Source organism: Cryptosporidium sp. chipmunk genotype I (genome assembly GCF_004936735.1).
Source record: "Cryptosporidium sp. chipmunk genotype I strain 37763 chromosome Unknown contig_10, whole genome shotgun sequence".
NCBI lineage: Eukaryota > Apicomplexa > Conoidasida > Eucoccidiorida > Cryptosporidiidae > Cryptosporidium > Cryptosporidium sp. chipmunk genotype I.
The window spans coordinates 380,114-400,921 of record NW_027125596.1 but is presented as its reverse complement, the minus strand read 5'-3'; the positions used below and the strand labels follow the sequence as shown (position 1 = coordinate 400,921).

At 31.0% G+C, this 20,808-nt stretch overlaps 7 protein-coding genes across 7 annotated transcripts; 5 read left to right on the top strand and 2 right to left on the bottom strand.

Moving 5' to 3' along the window:
- Positions 1 to 691: 691 nt before the first annotated feature.
- ELE39_000157 (uncharacterized protein) lies at positions 692 to 3,121 on the top strand (the record flags this gene model as incomplete). Its single annotated transcript, XM_067343181.1, has 1 exon — positions 692 to 3,121. The coding sequence occupies one exon, from the start codon at positions 692 to 694 to the stop codon at positions 3,119 to 3,121; it is 2,430 nt and encodes an 809-aa protein (XP_067201115.1).
- A 740-nt stretch (positions 3,122 to 3,861) lies between these two features.
- Positions 3,862 to 6,801, top strand: ELE39_000156 (histidyl-tRNA synthetase; the record flags this gene model as incomplete). Its single annotated transcript, XM_067343180.1, has 1 exon — positions 3,862 to 6,801. The coding sequence occupies one exon, from the start codon at positions 3,862 to 3,864 to the stop codon at positions 6,799 to 6,801; it is 2,940 nt and encodes a 979-aa protein (XP_067201114.1).
- Positions 6,802 to 7,246: 445 nt separating this feature from the next.
- On the bottom strand, positions 7,247 to 12,985 carry ELE39_000154 (cyclic nucleotide-binding domain-containing; the record flags this gene model as incomplete). Its single annotated transcript, XM_067343178.1, has 1 exon — positions 7,247 to 12,985. The coding sequence occupies one exon, from the start codon at positions 12,983 to 12,985 to the stop codon at positions 7,247 to 7,249; it is 5,739 nt and encodes a 1,912-aa protein (XP_067201112.1).
- Positions 12,986 to 13,327: 342 nt separating this feature from the next.
- On the bottom strand, positions 13,328 to 15,073 carry ELE39_000153 (uncharacterized protein; the record flags this gene model as incomplete). The annotated part of the gene is made up of 3 exons (XM_067343177.1): positions 13,328 to 14,010; positions 14,077 to 14,158; positions 14,282 to 15,073. 3 exons carry the CDS (start codon positions 15,071 to 15,073, stop codon positions 13,328 to 13,330), a joined length of 1,557 nt encoding a protein of 518 aa, XP_067201111.1.
- A 332-nt stretch (positions 15,074 to 15,405) lies between these two features.
- Positions 15,406 to 16,274, top strand: ELE39_000152 (NAP nucleosome assembly; the record flags this gene model as incomplete). Its single annotated transcript, XM_067343176.1, has 2 exons — positions 15,406 to 15,455; positions 15,584 to 16,274. The coding sequence occupies 2 exons, from the start codon at positions 15,406 to 15,408 to the stop codon at positions 16,272 to 16,274; spliced, it is 741 nt and encodes a 246-aa protein (XP_067201110.1).
- A 244-nt stretch (positions 16,275 to 16,518) lies between these two features.
- ELE39_000151 (uncharacterized protein) lies at positions 16,519 to 17,718 on the top strand (the record flags this gene model as incomplete). The annotated part of the gene is made up of 4 exons (XM_067343175.1): positions 16,519 to 16,862; positions 16,945 to 17,348; positions 17,433 to 17,621; positions 17,672 to 17,718. 4 exons carry the CDS (start codon positions 16,519 to 16,521, stop codon positions 17,716 to 17,718), a joined length of 984 nt encoding a protein of 327 aa, XP_067201109.1.
- A 492-nt stretch (positions 17,719 to 18,210) lies between these two features.
- Positions 18,211 to 20,754, top strand: ELE39_000150 (uncharacterized protein; the record flags this gene model as incomplete). Its single annotated transcript, XM_067343174.1, has 1 exon — positions 18,211 to 20,754. One exon carries the CDS (start codon positions 18,211 to 18,213, stop codon positions 20,752 to 20,754), a length of 2,544 nt encoding a protein of 847 aa, XP_067201108.1.
- Positions 20,755 to 20,808: the final 54 nt, after the last annotated feature.

Below are 20,808 nucleotides of genomic sequence, written 5' to 3'. Positions count from 1 at the left end.
AAAAAGTTATTCAATTTGAGAAACTTGGATTCAAAAAGACTGCAGAAAGAAAAAAAGAATATTTTGAGAGAAATTTTGAGTTTGTGATATTCATGAAACTTTGTTTAAAATTCTCTAAAGAATATTACGTATGCCCTATTTTCCAAAAAAAAATACCTAATTCAGAAAATCTGAGCATAGACATATACATGTAAACGTAAAAAATTAGAAAGTAAAAAATTAAGAAAATGTATTGTAAAGATATATCGGAAAGATAAGGCTACACTGTTTTGCACGTTTAAGGTATATCTTTTCTGACTTGTAAAAATAATCTCTACTTGTTTTTACTCTCATTTTCTTCATTTTTTTTTCCAGACAAACTTTTTTCCTTATTACCAAAAGTCAATGAGATAAATGCAATACGTACACGTCTTTTGCACTCTGAAAATTGTGTGATTGTCATGGAAGAAAAAATACGACTTAAATAAGATAGATTTAATATGTAATGAAATACCACACAATTAAGGGTTCTAATAAAAAATTGGTGAACTGATAAATCGAGAAACTGGGAAAATATAAGGCTACTACCTGAAGTGGGATTCAAATCAACAAGTAAAAAGGCGAAAAATTGAGATTTAAGGTCGCTTATTATATTGACTCAAAAATACGATATCGCGACTTAAATTAATTATTTTAATAATCAACTCAACAGATGAATCCATATTTGGATTATCAGTTTCTGCGAAATCAAAATGAAGGTTTGTTAGAAGATGATGGAAATTATTATAAAAATTATCATTTTGAACATGAAGGAGAATATTATGATAGCAACAAAAAATACTATGAAGAGGATGAAATCATGAGTCATGAGATAAATCAGAGTTTTGTTGATGAAGAAGTTAGCTGCTGCCCAATGGAAATGATTCACCGAAGACGTCATTCATTAAGTTATAAGCCAAATATAAAGAAAGGGGTGCGAAGAGCTGATGTAAGTAGGATACCAAAGTTTCGGAATCCCTGGGATGTTCAGGGTGAATTGCAGCCTAAAAGATCAAAGGATGTGCCATTAAGTTATGATGAAGCACGATTTATACGTGAGATTTGGCAAGACACTAGGGCTCAATACGAGCCGAGCGATGGAGAAATTGAAGAGGAGTTCTTATTTGAGGAAGAATATGATGACCTGGATGCTGAAAAAAGAAGGAATATGCTTGTTAAAAATGGCGCAAATTTGGTTAGGTACTCTAGGCATTATCAATTACCAACCATTTCAACTATTATTAAATCTTCAAATCCAGAACAATTTAGAAGTAGGTCATTCTCTCCAGTTGGGACCCGAAAGAACGGAACACTTAGTTCTGGATTTAACAGGACTAAGCGTGGCTCAAGAAGTCAACTTAGGGACCCAACACAACAACAGTATGAAAGGGGGGTTAGAGAGGATTTCAACGTTGACAACAGCTACCAATATCCAAATGGAGATCAGTTTGAATATAATGATGGGGATTCTAGAATGAAGCATTTAAATAATGTTAGAGACCACTCTCTTAGTCAAAACCATGCAAGAGGCAGAATATTTACAAATCAAAATGATCAAATTATTCGAGAAACTGGTGAATCAAACTATAGAAATCATAGAAATAATGATATGAATCCAAGTAAAATGTTGAGAGAGTGCCCACCAAGTATCACTCCAGCTTCATCACTCCATAGAAATACTGTGTTAGGAGTTCCATCAGAGCTTGATAATTTTAATGACACAAATAATCATTCTTCAGTCTCGGCTGGCGGCTCCAGAAGGGCTACTTCACCCGATCTTCTTTCTCCTACGAAAAGTACAGGAAGAGGACCTCCTCCAAAAATAGGTATTTTGGAGCCTATTGAGACTTCTGAAGGATTGATTTTTCCTGTTAATCAACACAAAACTTCAGCAATGAATACTCCAAGAATGGGTAATCTTACATCAAGGTCTGCAACATGTTCTATTTTAGGAAAAAATAGATGCGATATTGATCACTTTGGAAACTCCCCAGAGAATGTTCCGGTAGTTTCTCCATCTGGAAAGCAGACAATAGTTTTTCATATGCTTCCAGATAGCGAAAGTAATAACTCCAAAGCAACAATCTTTGCTGATCCAGATACTCAAAATATTGTAACTGAGCTACATATTAAGCCTGGTGTTGATATTAATGTAATCTCTACTCCAACGGGACCTGCAATAGAATATGAAATTTCTGGAGGCAGAAATGCAAAAGCACACATTAACTTTTCAACCAGTACGAATCCAGATTCTTCAATAAGTATTGGAGATATTCCTAAGATTCAGACTCCTAGGGAATATCAAGAACAACTAAATCATGGGCATAACGTCAATTCTTCTAATTTGTTGAAGGGTCATAATCACAGTTATAATGATCGTTCAAGATCTCAGAGCAGGAGGAGATCCTCTCTGGAAGAAGATGGGGTAAAAACAAATATTAAAAACAATGAGCCTATTCCAAATATGGGTGTAAAAAAGACATATAATAATAGTAATCATAATAATAGTGAAGATTATTTACAACAAAACCATTCTCAGTACCCAAAATCATATGTAAATCATATTGTGGATAATGATGAAGGAAAAGAAGAAAATAGCCCTTTGAAAAACAATTCTAAAATATTAAACAGTACAATTGATGAAGCAGGTAGAATCTTTTCAGAAATAGAAAGGGATTTTCAGGATCAAGCAAGAGATAATTTTGTAGATCAAACAAGGGATATACCAGAATTTTTGGGATTTAATGAGGGAAATATCACAAATATTGAAACTAATACAGATATTAAGCATATTGAATCTTTTCAGAACGTATCTGGATCACTGGAAAAGGATTCTGGCATTAATGATGATGTTTTTCAAAATAAAGATAAGCATCAAACCATCTTAAGTAAATCAATGGAAAGTAATAATGTTATAAATCATGGAGTTGCAAAGGTTCATCCAAATCCGTTCCTTCCTGTAAAAAAAATTCAAAAAAGAAGTGGTTTCTCTGGCTGTATAATGAATACATTAACATGCAGTAAGGTGGAGTCAACTGAACTGAAGACATTTAGAGCATTAAACCCCGTAGAAATGATAAATCGAAGTTCCGAATTCTATTAGTTTATCTACCCACCACCGCCAAAGTTATTATCTTAAAACTATTATGGCCACTTTTGCAAGGATAAATAATTTCAGAATAACTTGCAACTTTTTTATTTTAATTTATAAAATATAATGTTAAAGCCATAATCTTAAAAAAAAATTTAAGATCTAAATGTAATAACATTTAAAAAAAATTTCTCCTGGTATTTCATATTTTACAACATTTAATAGCCTTGTATTAAATACTATCTTGAGTATAATCATAGATTTTGTTTAAAGAAAAATATCAAACAGATGCATCGCTATTTTAAAGATAAAAGAATTATAGATTGTTAGCATCCGTTTCAAATTATGAAAATGCGAGGAATGTTAATGATTATGAATCAAATAAAAAGAACGTTACTAAGAAAAGATAGATGCAATTATATGGTTGGAGTATCTTAGGCATTAATTCTAGTAATTAGTCGGGTAGTACTTTAATTAGTGAGATAGTTAGTTATTTTCTTCTTTAAATGAATTGTGTTTAACTTGAAATATAAATCAATTAATTTTAGTGTTATTTATTATTTTTTTTAGTGCATGTATTCACCGGTATGTAGAAAAAACTTGTAGACAAAGAAATCGGTTTGCCGCTCAACGTGTCAAAAATATTGCAATAATTAAACAATTGAAATAAAAAACTGGGAGAAAGGAAAATAAGGTAAAGTTTTGGAAACAAAAGGTCCAAGTTACATAATATTCGGTAGGAGAATAACCCAATGATACAAAACGAGGCAGCAAGTTTATTTATTGGAACAGGTGGAATTTCTTTGGAAAATGTTGCATTGATATCAACAAGTGATAAATCCGAGTTTGTGGTAGAGCCAAAGTTGAGGGAGGGTGAGGAGTCGGAACAGTTGGAGGAGGGCGATTACTGGAAAGGTGGAATTGAGGTGGGGATGACTCAAGAAGGAAGGGAATTGAGTTTAAGTGAGGTTAGAGCATTGATGCTTACAAAAGCAGTGGGAATAGCGATTGAGGGGAGGGCAATATCTAAAAAGTTAATGATGTGGCTGCTGGAGCAATTGAGAAGCAGAAGATCAACATTGGTTAAATTGAAATATTTCAATACAGACGAATTAACTTTGACCAATTTGCTAGGAGAGTATTTAAGAATTTCAGGACAAAAAGTGTCTAAGAGTGATGCGAAAGCCTTTACAAAGGGCTTCAGCATGACAATTTCTCAGCTTGCACTTTATTTGGGCGTTTCATCTTCCTTGAAAAACTTTGGAGAGTGTACTTTGGCAATGCTGGTAGAGGCAATGTCCTTTCCACTCTGCTTTTTAACTCACTTATCATCCATTTCTACTGGAGGTTTGGCTGAAACTACAAGGAACATTAGATGGCTTCTGGAGGATTCAAAGATTCAAAGGGATATCAAATGGAAGAATAAGAGTCTTGGAGTAAAGTTGTCTGAGATTGTATGTTCATTAGGCACTTTGCAGAATTCTATTGAAAATTTAAGTAAATGTATCAAAGGATTCTTTGTTAAAAGTGGTAATGTAACTACGAGTACCAAAGGCATTGAACATTCTATTGATTATATTGAGATTATGCCCATATTGGAGCCGCTTAAGAATGTTATTTCCTCACTTAATTACATGAAGGAGTCAAGTATAGAGTTTCTGGATTTATTTTTAAAGGAGACAAACAAAGAGGAAATAGTTTCTGAGTATGAATTCTCAAAATTTTATTTGGATTCAGAGATATCAGTACAGGGTTTAAATATTGAACAGGTATTAAAGTCTGTAAGCCCATTAACTGTGGAAGATTTGGGTTATATTAATTCTAGAATTAGTAAAATGATTAGTAAAGATTATGACTTATCTCTAATATTACGAGTATCTACAATGGAGGGATCCAAAGTCTTAATTGATGGATTAAAGGAGCTAATTAATGATAATCTTGAAATCTTTACAATCTTATGTATTTTATCATTACAAAAACTTGCTGACAAGAATTATCAACAATATTTATCAAATATTGACAAGGCAAAAAAGAAAGGCAAGAAAGAAGTTTCAATAGCTACCCACGAGTCAAAGAATATTCATGAATTTAGAAAGCTTATGATTAATATTATACTAAAGTCTCCAGTATTTAAATTAAACAAAAGTGGTATTGAAAGTAATATATATTCGAATATACTGGAGATTTTTCAAGATGGACAAATCTTTAGACTTAATTCAAGCTTGAAATCCATTACAACTCCTCATAACCAATCTCTTAGACGTCCAAAGATTCCAAAAGGAACTCAGGATGTTGCTCCTCAGAAGATGGCAATCAAGAATCTGGTTTTTGGAATGATTAGACAAGTATATAGAGCTCATGGAGCTGTGGAGATTGATACTCCAGTATTTGAACTTAAAGATACCCTTTTAGGTAAATACGGAGAGGACTCCAAGCTTATTTACGATTTAAAGGATCAAGGCGGAGAGCAGCTTTCACTTAGATACGATCTTACTGTGCCCTTGGCTAGATATATTGCAACATCTGGGCTTGATCACCTTAAAAGATATCAAATTGGAAAAGTATATAGAAGAGATGAACCTCAAATGGCAAGAGGAAGATTTAGAGAATTTTATCAATGTGATTTAGACATTGTTGGCAATTATGATTCAATGGTTGCAGACTCAGAAATCATTAAGATTGCAACTCAGGTATTGTCTTCTTTCTCAAATTGGATTGGCCAATTCATGATTAAGATCAACCATAGACAACTCTTGGATGGTATACTTGAGATTTCAGGGGTACCAAGTGAGAAATTTAAAACAACTTGCTCATCTATTGATAAGCTTGATAAGGAGCCATGGGAAAGTGTGAGAAATGAAATGATTAATATTAAAGGTTTATCAGAATTTTGCGTTGATAAGATTGGATCAATCATTCAATTGAGAGGAACTCCATATAGTGTTTTGAAAAAGGTTAAATCTAATAAAGAGATGATTTCAAATAAGAACATTATAAAGGCACTTGAAGAACTGGAGACACTCTTCAAATATACAGAAAATTGTAGTAACTGTATTAATTATCTTTATTTTGACCTTTCTCTTGCTCGCGGACTAGACTACTATACTGGAGTTATTTATGAAGCTGTATTAATTTCAAATGATTTAAATGTTGGTAGTATTGCAGCAGGAGGACGATATGATCAGCTTATTGGAATGTTTTCACAGAAAAACATCCCTGCAGTTGGCTTTTCTGTTGGAGTTGAACGTATTATGAGTATAATTGAAAGAAAATTTGAGACTTGTAAAAATTATAATTATTCCCTGAAGGGATCCTTCACTGATATACTTATCTGCAATGTTGGGGATTCCTTGCTTGAATACAGATTTAAAATCGCATCAATGTTATGGGACAACCATATTCCTTGCGAAATTTCTCATATAGGCAATGGAAAGCTTAGGAAGCAACTCGACTATGCCTCCAATAGCAATATTCCTTATTGCATTATTGTTGGGGAAAGTGAAGCTTTAAAAAACACTGTTCAATTTAAATTCATCCATAATAATCAAACTGAAACCGAAACAGAACAGCTAAACTCTAATTCTGTCCCTTCTCAAGAAGTCCATCTTAATGATCTTGTTTGCCATATTCAATCAGTTATCTCACAATTTGGATCAACATACTCTAAGTTCTCTGCTGAATTCAAAATATAACCCCATTTCAGGATTATTTGCAACTAATACTAATCTGTCAAATTTTTCACAATCCCACTAAAACTAATTTATTAAAATTCATATTCAAATTAATTCATTAACTTTATTAATTACTAATTATATATTTTAATTCAACTACGGAAATTCTACTTATCTTCTATTCTTTTATCTATTTCCTCCATTACAATCATTAGATCAAAGTATTTTCTACAACCAATATAATAGCATCACTATTATATATTTCCTTTCTATTAACAAAAACTTTTTTTAGTTAATTTTTATGATTTTAATTTTAAAAACTCAAATTAAATTAATAACAAGTAAAATTATTAATTAATTAATAATTTATTTATACTTATTAAAAAAAAAATGTGGAAATGACACGCGCGCATGAGACTATAATATATATATTTTTGTAATTTTACATGCAATTAAATAATTGAAATCAAGATTTATCCTTTAATACACGAATTGGGCTATTAAATCTTTTTGAATGTTTTGGTGAAAAGTGGTATAATTGTAATCCATAATCTTGAAATCTATGTATTGCATAATCACCAATTAGTAATAAAATTCTCTTAAAATCTCTTTTTGGTATTGATAATAAAGCTGTTTTTTTTCCTTTAGATATTACATTTGAAGTCCTCTCATCAAAACCTTTAATTATTGCCCATTCACCAAAATATCTACTTCTTCCTATTGTATAATCACTCAATTCTTCCATATCACCCATTGGAACTCCTTCTATCATTACTTCACCATCAGCAACAATATAGAATCTTAAATTTTCTATATCACAAGGACCCATTTCTAAAATTATATCATTATCCATAAATATCTCAATTCTTAGACAACATGCAAATTTTTCTAATACATTTATTGGCCAATCACGTATATTTGGTGTTTTTAATAATACCAAATAAATATTCTTAATTTTCTCAACCCTATCATTAATCATCTCAATTATTTGATCAATATTATTTCTAGATAATAAATATATTATTGAATCATTTTTTGCTACTAATGATACTTCTGATGCTTTTTTTAATGAATAATATTCTCTCCAACCATATAATTTTATATCATCCTTTTCACTTTTAACAGTTATTTCCTCTAATTGAGAATCATAACCAAAAAATCCTGTCTGCATTACTGATAATTCACCCCTATATAAAATTACTATTGGTGCATTAGGATCTCCTTGATTAATAAATTTTGATCCTTGCTTTACTTGTTTTCTTTCTAATAAAGATAATAACCAAATACGTTGATTACTATTTAATACTGTTAATGGCTCAATATTATCTAAATTAGATAATAACCTATTATTCTCCTGATTATCTAATATTTTTAATTCTTTCTCTTTCTTACAACTAACATCCTCATATTTTGTTGTTAATTTTTTATAATCTAATATTCCATCACTATCACATAATCTTGATACTGATCCTCCACCACCACCAAAATAATCTTGAGCCATGCTAAATAATCCATATCCTGATTCTTGTTCATGTGCTTCTTTTTTACTTATTTCACCTGATACTAATTTTGATAATGTTGTTAAAGATACTGTTTTTGTTTTTAATACATCAATTTGTTTTAAAAATAATTCAGTAGCTTCTGGACGTGTAAAACCTGCTCTTCCTCCTATTACTATAAATGTATCTGTTGATACACTTCCACCTGGTACTACTCCTCCAACTTTTGTAAATGTATTAAATACACTTCCATCTATTTCTACCAATCTTCTATTAAAATCTTTCATTGATAATTCTGATATCTTTTCAAAATTTCTATAAAAAGTACCAATATATAAACGATCATCTAATGGAGAAGAAAAATTCATAAATATTGATGTAATATCTGTAAATGTTGCTTTAATATGTAATATTTCTGAAACATATTCTGCAAATGCATCATTATCTATCCAATTTCCTATAAATAATTTATCATATTTTGGCCATTTTACTATCAAATCTTTATCTGGTTGACTTTCTTCATCAAATAATGTTATTGGTGGTATATTTTTCATCTTTTCTTTATTTACTTTTGATACACATTTCTCATACATATAATTAAAACATTCTGCTAAACTCATATGTTTTCTTAGTATTCTTGATTGTATATCTGCTTTTAAATATTCTAATGAAATCTTTTTCTCACTCTCAGATAATTCATTATCAGAATCAGAATCATTATCATTTTTATTATTATCATCATTATCATTATTATTATCTTCTTTTTTTTCTTCTTCTTTACTATCATCTCTAATATTATTATTAATTCCTTTTTTTTTATCTTTTAAATTTTTATTTACTCCAACCTTTGGAATTAACTTTAAATCAGGATATCTTAATTTTTCTTGTATTGGAATTGGATTTTTCTTTTCTAATTTTTCATCCATTTTAATCAATTCTTGTTTAATTTCATCATTTAAAACTGAATTAATTATATCATCCGATATTGTAATAATTATTACTGATTCACATTCTGAATCACAATAACAACTATATGGATATTTCATTCTATTAATTAAATATTTATCTCCAATACTTGTTCCTGATGATTTTTTTCTATAATTTTCTGGAATCTTTGTCAAATCTTCATCTACTATTAATGAAATAGATCCTTCAAATATTAATATAAAACTTTTTGCTAACTCTCCTTGTTTAAATATACATGTCTTTGATGGATACCTTGTAAATATTGCATTATCATATAACTTCTTTTGACTATTTAAATCTAATTTACTAAAAACTTTATCTTGTTTAAAATAATCATCAATTGCTAAGAAACCATCTTTTAATTCATTAACTTTATTTTTTACTTTAATTTCCCATATTTTTGGACTTAATTTCCATAATACTGTTTCTTCATTAGTTCTCAAAAATTGTTTACTTGGATTTGATTTAAACATTTCAATTCCAATAATATCACCTACTTTAAATGTTTCAAGTATATTTTCACCATACCATAAAGATTCAATAGAATCTACAGCTCCAGAAACTATTACTGAAAGTGAATAACCTTTTTCATCTTTAGCTATAACTTGACTTGATGCTGATAACTGTTCTCTCATAAAGAAATTTTCCACAATATTTATTAATTCTTCTCTTCCTATTCCTTTAAATTCTTTAATTTTCTCCGATGTTAATGCTTGTATTACAATATTCAACTCTGATTTTCTTTTATCTTCATTAATTGGTATTTTTCTTTGTGGTACAACTCTCCAAATTGCCCATTGTGAATTCCTATTTAATTCATCCTCATAAACTTCTTTTGCTGTCATGTGACCCTGTAAACATTGTATTACATCTTGTACTTCAACATATGCACCATCTATATTTCCTGTCATCTCTTTAAATAGTGATTTTAATGCGGTTTTACTATATCCAGAATCAATACAAACATTTATAAACTCTTCCTCTGTTATAGTTTCATGGTCAAATAAATCCTTTTTCTTAAAAGCTTCTTCAATTGTACCATATATTTCTTTCAAATGAACACCTATTATCTCAGGATCAGCGTTTTTGACCACTTCTAACTTATGTAAATATGAATACATTGAACCAATAGTTAAAGAACCACCTTGAGATTTTGTAATTTTACCATAAAACTCTTTGCTTTCTGAAAAACTTAAAAATATATTTAATTTTTCAATAAAATCTCCAAATTCTGATAATGTTGCATTCTTAGTACCTATTTTACCTCCACACATCTCTTTATATGCAATTCCTCCCGTCTTATAAACCTCCTTTATTCTACTCCTCAATCGATCTTCCAGTGGTAAACTTTCTGTTTCTGGATTTAAATTCATTATTATTGCTCTTTTTGTTGGATCTTTCTCAATAGCAGCCAAATCTTCCTGAGTCTGAGAATCTAATTCACTCATACTATTACTTGATGATAAACTTCTATTCAATTTCATTTCACTTTCAGAACATGATGATGATCTTTGTTTTCTTTTTGATTTTGGAGTTGATAAGTCAGATTCTGAACCTGATTTTGATATAGATTTTGAACTTGATTCTGATCTTGATATATATTTTGAACTTGAATTTGAATCTGATTCTATAGTATTTTCCGAATTTGATCCAGAATTTGACTTGTTTTTTGATTCAGATTTCAATTTATGTTTTGATTCTATTTCTGAATCTGATGACCCAATTATAGAATTTCTATTACTTTCAGAAAAATTTGAGTTTGATGAATTTCTTCTATTTATACTTGTATTAACTTTTATTTCTGATAAGTTCTCCTTTGAAGGGTTTGATGAAACATTTTTTGACTCTTTATTTGAAGAAGAAGAGGATGATGAAATAGAAGAATGAGCTGATTTTGATTTTTCTGATGAAGCTGAAGATATAGATGTTATTGATGGAGTCTTCTTATTAATTTCCTTTTCTTTTCTTATTCTCTCTCTTTCTTCTTCCTCTTCTCTTTCTTTTTCTTTTCTTATTCTTTCTCTTTCTTCTTCCTCTTCTCTTTCTTTTTCTTTTTTAGCAATATTATCATTAATATTTTGTTTTTCCTTCTCAATAGACAAATCTTCCAATCCTAAATCCTTTCGAATACTCATTATCTTTTCTATCAATTTTTCTGAAGTATTGAAAATAGTTACTCCTCCAGAACACATATAATTTTTCCAAATATAATCCATACTCAATTCACTCAACAAAAGTTGATCCTGACCAAACTTTACAAAGGTTTTCCTATTCAAAAAAGTATCTTTAAATGTTGAAACCAATACAGGAATCTCACAACCCTCATATATCTCATCTAACAACTTGACAAAATCTTCTAAAGTAGGATCAGGATTCTCATATAATGGATGCATGTTCTTGAATAATGACAATCTTGTGATTAAACCACTCTGACTTTTTAGCTGATCAAACAATTTGACATGTTCCGCATTTCCTCCTGGAATCTTATTGTTGATTAAAAATTTGGTAAAGTTATGTTGTGTTATATCTCCATTTGAATCTGGTTTCATTTCCAGATATAATTCATTTATATTATTAAAGCTTTTTAACATCTTTTTCTTAAACATTGAAAAGTATTGAGAGAACTTTACACTTACTTTCTCATGTGATTGCTCATGCTCCTCATTTACTGATGTTTTTGGCTTTGCAACATTTGAAACAACTGTTGTCTTCTTTGGAGGAATTGGAGACTCCATTTTCTTAATAGGTGTTAATAATGATAAATTCTGCTTTTTTGGAGCAATTTCTAACTTTTCTCTAAGTGATCCAGATTTTATAATCTCCAACTTAGGACTATTTTGCTCACTTTTTTCCAGTATCAAATTGGTCTTATCCTCCAATTGCTTCAAATAATCATTCAAAGAATCTATCTTATCCTCAATCTCAATTTGGCTATTCTCAATGGTTGCTTCTAAAGTATCTTGTACTTGCTTTACCACAACTTTTGCTATCTCCTTCATATCTATACCTATCTTCCTTGGTGATATGTGCTTTACTGGGCTTCTACCTCTGCTATGCACCATTCTTTTTGGAGATTTTACCTTAATTTCTGGCATTACTAATGGAGGAGCAAACATGACACTAGTTTCAAAGTTCTTTTGTAATACATTTTCATCATCTACCATATCTTCTGGTAAATCTTCTCCATTAACTGGAATTGGCTTTATCTTATTCAAAGAATTCTCCAGTAACTTCTTTCTTAATCTCAAATCAGGAGCTAAATTTTCCACCATTTTTTGCATCTTCCATTCATTATACTCTTTTGGTAAATCAATCTGATTATCACCTGGCATCATTCCACTTGATAACCATGTTTCTATGACTTCATTCTTCTTAATATTTTTATTTAGTTTATTATAATCAGCATTAGCAATTTGATCAAGTCTACTACCTTGTCTGTCAAATATGTCTCTTGAAGCTGGTACCACTCCAGAGCGCTGAATCAACTGTCTTGCTCGCCTTTCAGCATCCTGATTCAAATATATTTCCATTGCTCCCAACTCCTCTCCTTCTCCCAAACCCTTAACATTTTTTTTCTGTTCGTAATTATCCTTGTCGAGGTTATCATCTTTAATTGGTCTTAAAATCATCGCATCTGTAATTCTTCTATTTCTTATCTCTTTCATCTTTTCAAACACATGACCACTTACTACTTGATCCTCTAACCATCCTGATAACTTCTCTATCCTTTCTCTATACATACCGTATCTTATACCTATATTGAAATTGATAATGAATTAATATAATTATTAGTAAATCATTTTCATTTAAAATATATTTTCTCAACTTACCATTTTCTGTGGATGATATTGAACAAGATCTAGTTACAGATCCTGTAGCAAAAACTGAATTTTTGTTTTTAATTGATTGAACCTGAAAAAAAATAAAAGTTAAACAGAAAATTAATTTTAATCAAAAAAATTATTGTAATTAGAAATATATAGAGCAAAACCAGAAATTTAATATGAAATCAATTATGATTTCATATAATTTTTGATCTCTGCGGAAAAATAACCACTGCAAGCATTAGGCAATTAGAAAATTCATCTATCTTTTTTGGTATGTGAGGATGATAAATTAGTTTCCGAAGATTTAGAATCACGATGATCATTTGAAGACCCAGATTTGTGGCTTCTGTGAGTTGAAAGATGGCTTTGAGTATGAGAACGATGACTATTATGATGACTTCTATGAGTGCTATTACCATCTTCAAGATCTTGAATTTCATGAGAACTCTTTGTTTTTTCTTGAGAATGGCTAGTTGACTTTCTGTGAACTTCAGACTGAAGCACTTCGTGATTTTCTTGTATACTATTACCAGCATTCCCAGGTTCATCAACTTTATCCAACTTTACGTTCAAGATACCTTCTTTACTGGCAGAAAATAGATTATTATCGTTCTGAGTTTTCGAAAATGATCTAATTAAGCCACCAGTCAAATCCTGAGCTAACATTTTTGGTGGAGGAAGAATACTATTCATTATTCCTCTGCTTGCAGCATCATGGTTGATTGCTCCTTCCCTATATATATATGAATGATTACGTACCCTTAAAGATGCAACTTCATTTTCTAATTCAATAATTCTTTTATTACATGTTTCCAATCTCTTTGTATCAGCCTCAATTCTTTGTTTTGCAAGCCTTAGTAACTTTAAGCTTTCTCTGTCAGCTTTTCTATAGCCAGGAGCTTCCACAATACTTCCAGTACCTTTATTAACAGCTTGTTCTGAAAATTAATTTTAGTGATGTAATTTCATCTGAAAGTGATATAGCAGTTAAATATGTAACATACCCGAAGTATTTATGGTTCTAAATATTTCACAACCATTGGACTGTTTAATAATCGATCCAAGTTCATACATATATTGCCTTAGCTAAAAAAAATTTACAAATTATTTTTAAATGCATGTAATAATTACAATGTGGGGGGGGGGAGCAGGGAAAATGTGCAATCGGTCAATAAACAATGAAAAGTAAAATTTTCAAAAGAAACTTACTTCACTGACAATTGTGTGCATATTGCTTTGCCAAGATCTTGAGAGTTGTGTTTCAAAAGCCAATCTTCTTTCGAGCTGCTGGTTTACATCCAATGCAAAGCCCAACTTACGATGTAAAGTTAAAATTTGATTCTTTTCATCACAACCTTCTAGGGGAACATTAAACCTTTCAGCGAGAACATGATCCACTTTGATAATTGCTTCAATTTCAGCTAACCGATCGACCAGCGAAATATTTTGGACAGCAATTTCATCTCTTTCGCTGGTTAAAGTAGCTAATCTGTGTTCCCAGATGTGTTTTTCATAAGTTTCTAATTTATAAGAAACCGCCTCCAAAATTTCGTTAAGTATATATTCGCATTGACATAGCCTTCCTCCAGAGTCTTCAGAGTTAGTTAAAAAACTTTTATCTTGTTCTTCAGAAGGAATTAAGCTAGGATCCCTATTTTGCATTGCAACTCTATATCTAGTATTTGATCGAATCAAGCGTTCCATTTCTCTCTTTAATCGGCAGTTTTCCTCATTTAACTTCTCAAATGCTTCAGCGATTTCAGCTGTTGTTGCCTTTTCTGGTATTTCTACTCCATTTCTACTCTTATTCACAGCCCTGTCCAATTTTGATACTAGATTTGCATTATCATTCTTTAAAACGCTATTTTCATATCTCAGTTGAGCAGCACTATTCTGCAAATGTGACATGTAATCTATATAGTCATTTTTTTTCTCAGAGCCATTAAAATCTATTAATTGATTCCCCTGAGAGTTTTTATTAATATCATTTATTGAAGCCATTCTCTCTTTATAGGTGTTACTACTCAAATACACTCTTCTGTGATCCTCCCACAAGATTTCATATATTTAATTTTAAAAAATTGTCCAATTCCTATATATTTTTGTTCTACAGTCAATATTACAACTCTAATCACACTTTTAGCCAAAAATGACATGTACATGTCGTGTAAAACCATATAGAGTGGCGCCACAGCTTTGGCGGGCAAACAATCATATTATGACTTTAGATGAATTTCGAAAAAAAAACTCAACGCGACTATTAAATAGTTACTCTATGAATCAAATTATAAAGCACCGTATTTAAATCTATAAGAGCTGCAGTTTAATTAAAGATGAAAAAACAAAAGTTAGATTCAGGAGCTGTTGAAGTTTCTAATATTAGGTAATTTTAAATTTACTTCGGTACACTTTATTATTGCAACGCTGTAGTAAGTGTGACTGAAATTCTTAGCTTTTATGCAATAATCACGGTAACTTTAACCTTCCGGTTACTTTTAAATCCTAATTTAGAGATGAATCAAGTTTGAATGAAAAGCAGGAATTACTTTCAAAGCTTGAAGAAGGTAAGTTTTTAGCATTTGGTTTGAGTATAATTAATGAAAATATTATCAAAGTGGATACCAGATTAATGGAACTAGATAGTGAATGTGCAAAAGAGCAAATGGTTATTCAGAGGCAATTTGATGAGAAGAAAAAGCCCATTTTTGATGAAAGAAAAGCAATAATTGAAAAAATACCAAGATTTTGGGCAGAAACTATTTCAAAGCATCCAGTTTTTCAAGAAAATATGCACCCTGAGGATTTTGATGTTCTTGAATACCTAAAAGATATAGAGTTAGAGGACAATCTAGATAATGAAGGGTCCTATAAAATTAAATTAATATTCGATGAAGCAGTATCCGAATTTATGGAGCCAAATATTTTAATCAAGCATGTTGTCTTTAAGGATAACCAAGAGATTGTAAATGAAGTAACCAAAATTAACTGGAAGAAAGAATCCCCAAGATCAATCATTGAAAAAAAATTCATCGATACTGAAGAGAATGAAGATGATTACAAAAATAGTGTTTTATCATTTTTTGACTTCTTTTCAGAAGGTATTTCTGATGATAATATTGACATTGGAGAAATCATACGTAGAGATATTTACCATGCTCCTCTGCTATATTATTGTGAAGTTGATTCTACATCAAACGAGTAGATTAACTTCAGAAAAATACATTAAATAATACACTATCTTAAATTCTATTTTAAGAAGAATTCTTTTTAAATTGTGCTCACGTTTCTTATCTTTTTTGATAATCTAATTATTTCATTAATCTTCCTTATTTAATTTTTCGGCGCCAAAGTTACTAATGTCAAAAAGTTGTACATTTTCAGCACTTAACGCTTTATTTTAAGTAGTTAAATTTAAACGGCTCAGATTAAAATAGTTATCCATCATTATGTTGGAACAATCTAGGACTATTTTGAATGATGACTTGATGACAAAATTCAAGGCATGCCGTGTATTTAAAGATGCTATCACGCCTATTTCAAATATGGATTGGAGTGAAGATGGTGATTCTTTACTTATCTGTGAAAGCGATACATTGAGAGTATATACTATTTCATCTGGAGATATCTTCAGAATTCACCATTCTAGAAAGAATAGCATGGATGCAATAAAATTTGCACATAGCAATAAGCAGTGCCTTGTAGCTTCAAACAAAACAGATGGTGATGCCACTGTCCGGCTGTGGGATATTCAAGAAAATAGATATATTAGGGCTACTAAACTTTCATCAGGGTAAGTTAACTTCTTGAAGATATTTCTTTATTTTTTTGAAACTATCTTTCTAATTCACTTTATTTTTTCATAACCTATTTAGTGTCGTACCATATAATGGGATTTCGGTACATCCAAACAAAGATTTGTTCATTGCTTCAACAAATGATTCAAAAGTATCCATATATAATTTTAAGCTAGATTCCCCATTGGCAATTCAGTCAACAAAAAATAAAACTCCAATCTCAGCTTTTGATCCTGAAGGACGAACCTTTGCCGTTGCAACTGACGATCATATTATCACTATGTATGATTGTAAAACATACTCTCCTTTCGATACTTTTAATCTTTCAACTCACATTGGGAAAAAGTGCCACATAGATCATTTTACTTTCAGTCCCGATGGTAGGCTCATATTAGTTAAAACTAATTCAGGAAAAGTCTTTACTATTAGCTCATTTAGAGGAGAACTTTTCCAAGAATATAAAACTGTAAATAAATCTCCCAGTAAGTTTAATTGAATTGAGGAGAATGTTCCCTTTCAAAAATTATTCGAATAAAATAATAATATTTATTTTTGTGCCTTTCAAGACCATATAATTAAATCTGAAACTAGACCGGTATTTTCAAGCGACTCCCAATATGTAATCCATGGTTTACAAGACTCAACCATCTCCATTTGGTCAACTACTACTGCAAAGCATATAGTTAATCTCACAGGGCACGTTGGACAACCAAAATGCATTTCATTCAACCCTAAAAAAGCCTTTTTTGCCTCAGGTAAGTTTATTCACTATCTTAAATATGTGTTAATTTTAATTTTTTTTTAGCATGCATTAATGTAATATGGTGGAAGCCTAATATTGAAATACAATAATATATCAAAATATAGTAAATTTATCTAGTAAAATCTAACTTCTATCTATACCTTGTTTATTTCCTTCAGTTAATTTTTTCTTTTTAAACTTTCAAGCCGGCTCTTTTTAAATTGATTGGTATTTTACCTTTATATTAATATTTTGCATGTAAATTACGTGTAAAATTATTATTTTTCATTGTGCATGTAATAGGTTTAATAACTAATACGTACTAAACGTTTATATTAATTAAATATAAAATAAACAAATATTTTGTATATATGGGAGAAATATCAAAACATAAAATTGAACATTTAAGCAAAAATTTTAAATAAAGGATTGCTGTCTCCACTTACATAAAATGAATTTTTTTTTTCAAATAATTTCAATAAATAATTTTAAAAATAACATACATTTGGCTCCTCATGACTGTGGGGAAATGTAAACTTATAAATTAAAAAAAATAAAAATAATGGGAAATTTTTTAAAGTAAAAAGTTAATTAATTAAAATATGAACAATATAATGGATGTGAACTTTAGAACTCGAATTTTCTGTTCAATTGTTGCAAAACAGACTATTACTGAACCAAAGCTTGGGATTTCTCTTTTTGATGTAAATAATGGATTAATTTCAATAACAACTATAGAAGATAATGAGCAACTTTCTGAATTAGAGTCTTTGCTTGTTAGAACTCAACCAAGTAATGTAGTTTACGCAGTTCAGAAAGATTGTTTGAGTCTAAAACGTTTACGTAATATACTAGATATGAACAACAATTGGACCTGCGAAGAAATTGAGTTTCCAAAACCTTCTGCTGTAGAAGATTTCGAAGACATAATTTCTCCTCTTTTAAGAAGACCAAGTAACAGCTATGGAAAGGAGCTAGAAAGTGAGTTAGTTAGGCAGTCTTTGCTTAATTTATTAAGACATTTTCAGTTAGTCCAGTCTAAAGAGAATAACTCACAATGCGAAATTAAATTCCTAGTTACTAAGACTTTTATGAGAATGGACTCTGCTTGCGTGCATTCATTAAAGATCTTCCCAAGCAAGGGAGAAAGCAACAGAGCCTCAACAAATTTATTTGGATTGCTGAACAAGACTAGAACTAAGGTAGGTGCCAGAAGACTTGAACAATGGTTGAGACAACCTCTTATTGATGAAAAACAGATAACTTCACGTCAAGATGTCGTGGAATTCTTTTGTAAAAATGATTTATTACGCCAAAAACTTTATGGTATTCATATGCGTAAAGTCTGTGATTTGGATCAAATAGCTGTCAGATTTAGGACATTTGCTTCTTTAGTGGCATCTGAGAGCTCAAAATCTGAAAGAGAACCAAAGTTTGGTTTAGAGGACATGGTGAAGTTGTATGACAGTGTAATGCAATCGGGTAATATTTTCTCGGATATAAAGGACGCATTGGAGGAAAATAAAAACTCAGATTCTTCGTTAGGTTTCATTCAATCAGTATATGAGTTAATACTTGTACCATTGGAGTCAACATTGAACAGATTCAAGGATTATATTAGATTAGTTGAGAAGACAATTGACCTAGAAGAAGCAGATAGAGGTAACTATTTAATCATTCCATACTTTACCCCAGAACTTGAAAAACTTTCAGAAGAGAAGAATAGGATAGAACGTAAAATTGAAGCCCATAGGAAGGACTTGGACTCTTATCTTTGTGGAGAGCGTGGATATAATGAAGGGTCTAGAGAGGCTGTCAGAGTAATAAGAGGGGAAGGTGCTGACACAAGTCTCTGCTTTAGAGTTACCAGAAAGGACATAGAGTATTTCCAAGATAAGAAGCGATTTAAGCAGGTTAGAATTAACAAAAATGATTATATTTTTAGAACAAACGAGCTTATGGACCTTTCTGACCGTGAAGAAAGAGTTATAAAAGAATATAACAATGAGCAAGCGCAAGTACTCGTTAAGGCTTTGTCTGTAGCATCTACTTATTGGTCTTTGGTTTCTAGGCTTGCAGGTATTTTGGGATCAATCGACGTGCTTTTAAGCTTTTCAATGACGTCTTTATGCGCTCAGATTCCGTTTGTGAGGCCTAAAATAGTCAGTGGGGAATGTAATTTGTCCCTAGATATGAAAATTTCAGAGGATGGATCTACTAATTGCAATTGCAGATTTTACTGCAAGGAACTTCGTCACCCATTAATTGAAGCGCAAGGAGCAGTTTCCACCACTGGTCAGTTTGTTGCAAATGATGTTGAACTTCATCGTCATGGGAATTTGTTGAGTATTATAACAGGCCCAAATATGGGCGGAAAGTCAACCTACATTCGTCAAATTGCCATTTGTTCTTTGTTAGCTCAAATAGGATGTTTTGTTCCCGCCCAGGAAGCACAAGTACCGATAATGGATCAATTAATGTGCAGAGTCGGTGCCTCTGACGCGCAAATACTCGGGATTTCCACTTTCTTTGCTGAAATGATTGAGGCATCTGCCATTCTAAGGAGTGCAACGGAGCGAACTTTGGTTATAGTTGATGAGCTGGGACGTGGTACATCAACCTTTGATGGATTTGGCCTTGCATGGTCTATTGCAAATTATCTTGTCAGTAAGAAAAAATGTTATACTCTTTTTGCTACCCATTTTCATGAACTCAGTTCACTTGCATCTAGCACCCCAAATGTGACTAATTTAAGAGTAACAGCATCTACATCCAAAGCTTTGGCTCTTTCGAAGTCAGGAAGCGGAGTTCTCAAGTTCTTATACAAAGTTGAAAAAGGATTCACAGACAAGTCTTTAGGAGTTGATGTTGCAGAACTCTCTGGTCTCCCATCAGAAACTGTAAAAAGGTCAAGAGAAAAGGCTGAAGAGCTAACTTTGGTTGAAAAAGTCTACGTAGATCCTCAGAACTGCCAAAATAAAAAGAGGCTTCAGTTGGCTAATGCTGCTTTCAACATAAAATCAAATCTTGAGACTGTCCTAAACTCTGCAGAGTCTTGTTCTGATTCTAATATATTCAAAGAAACGACATTTAATTCAATTCAGAATCTGAGGGAATTACTCAGTATAGCGGTTGTTTCCGGTTAGATCTGTAATTATATAATTTAATGATCTCTAATCCATTAATATAAAGGATTCTTA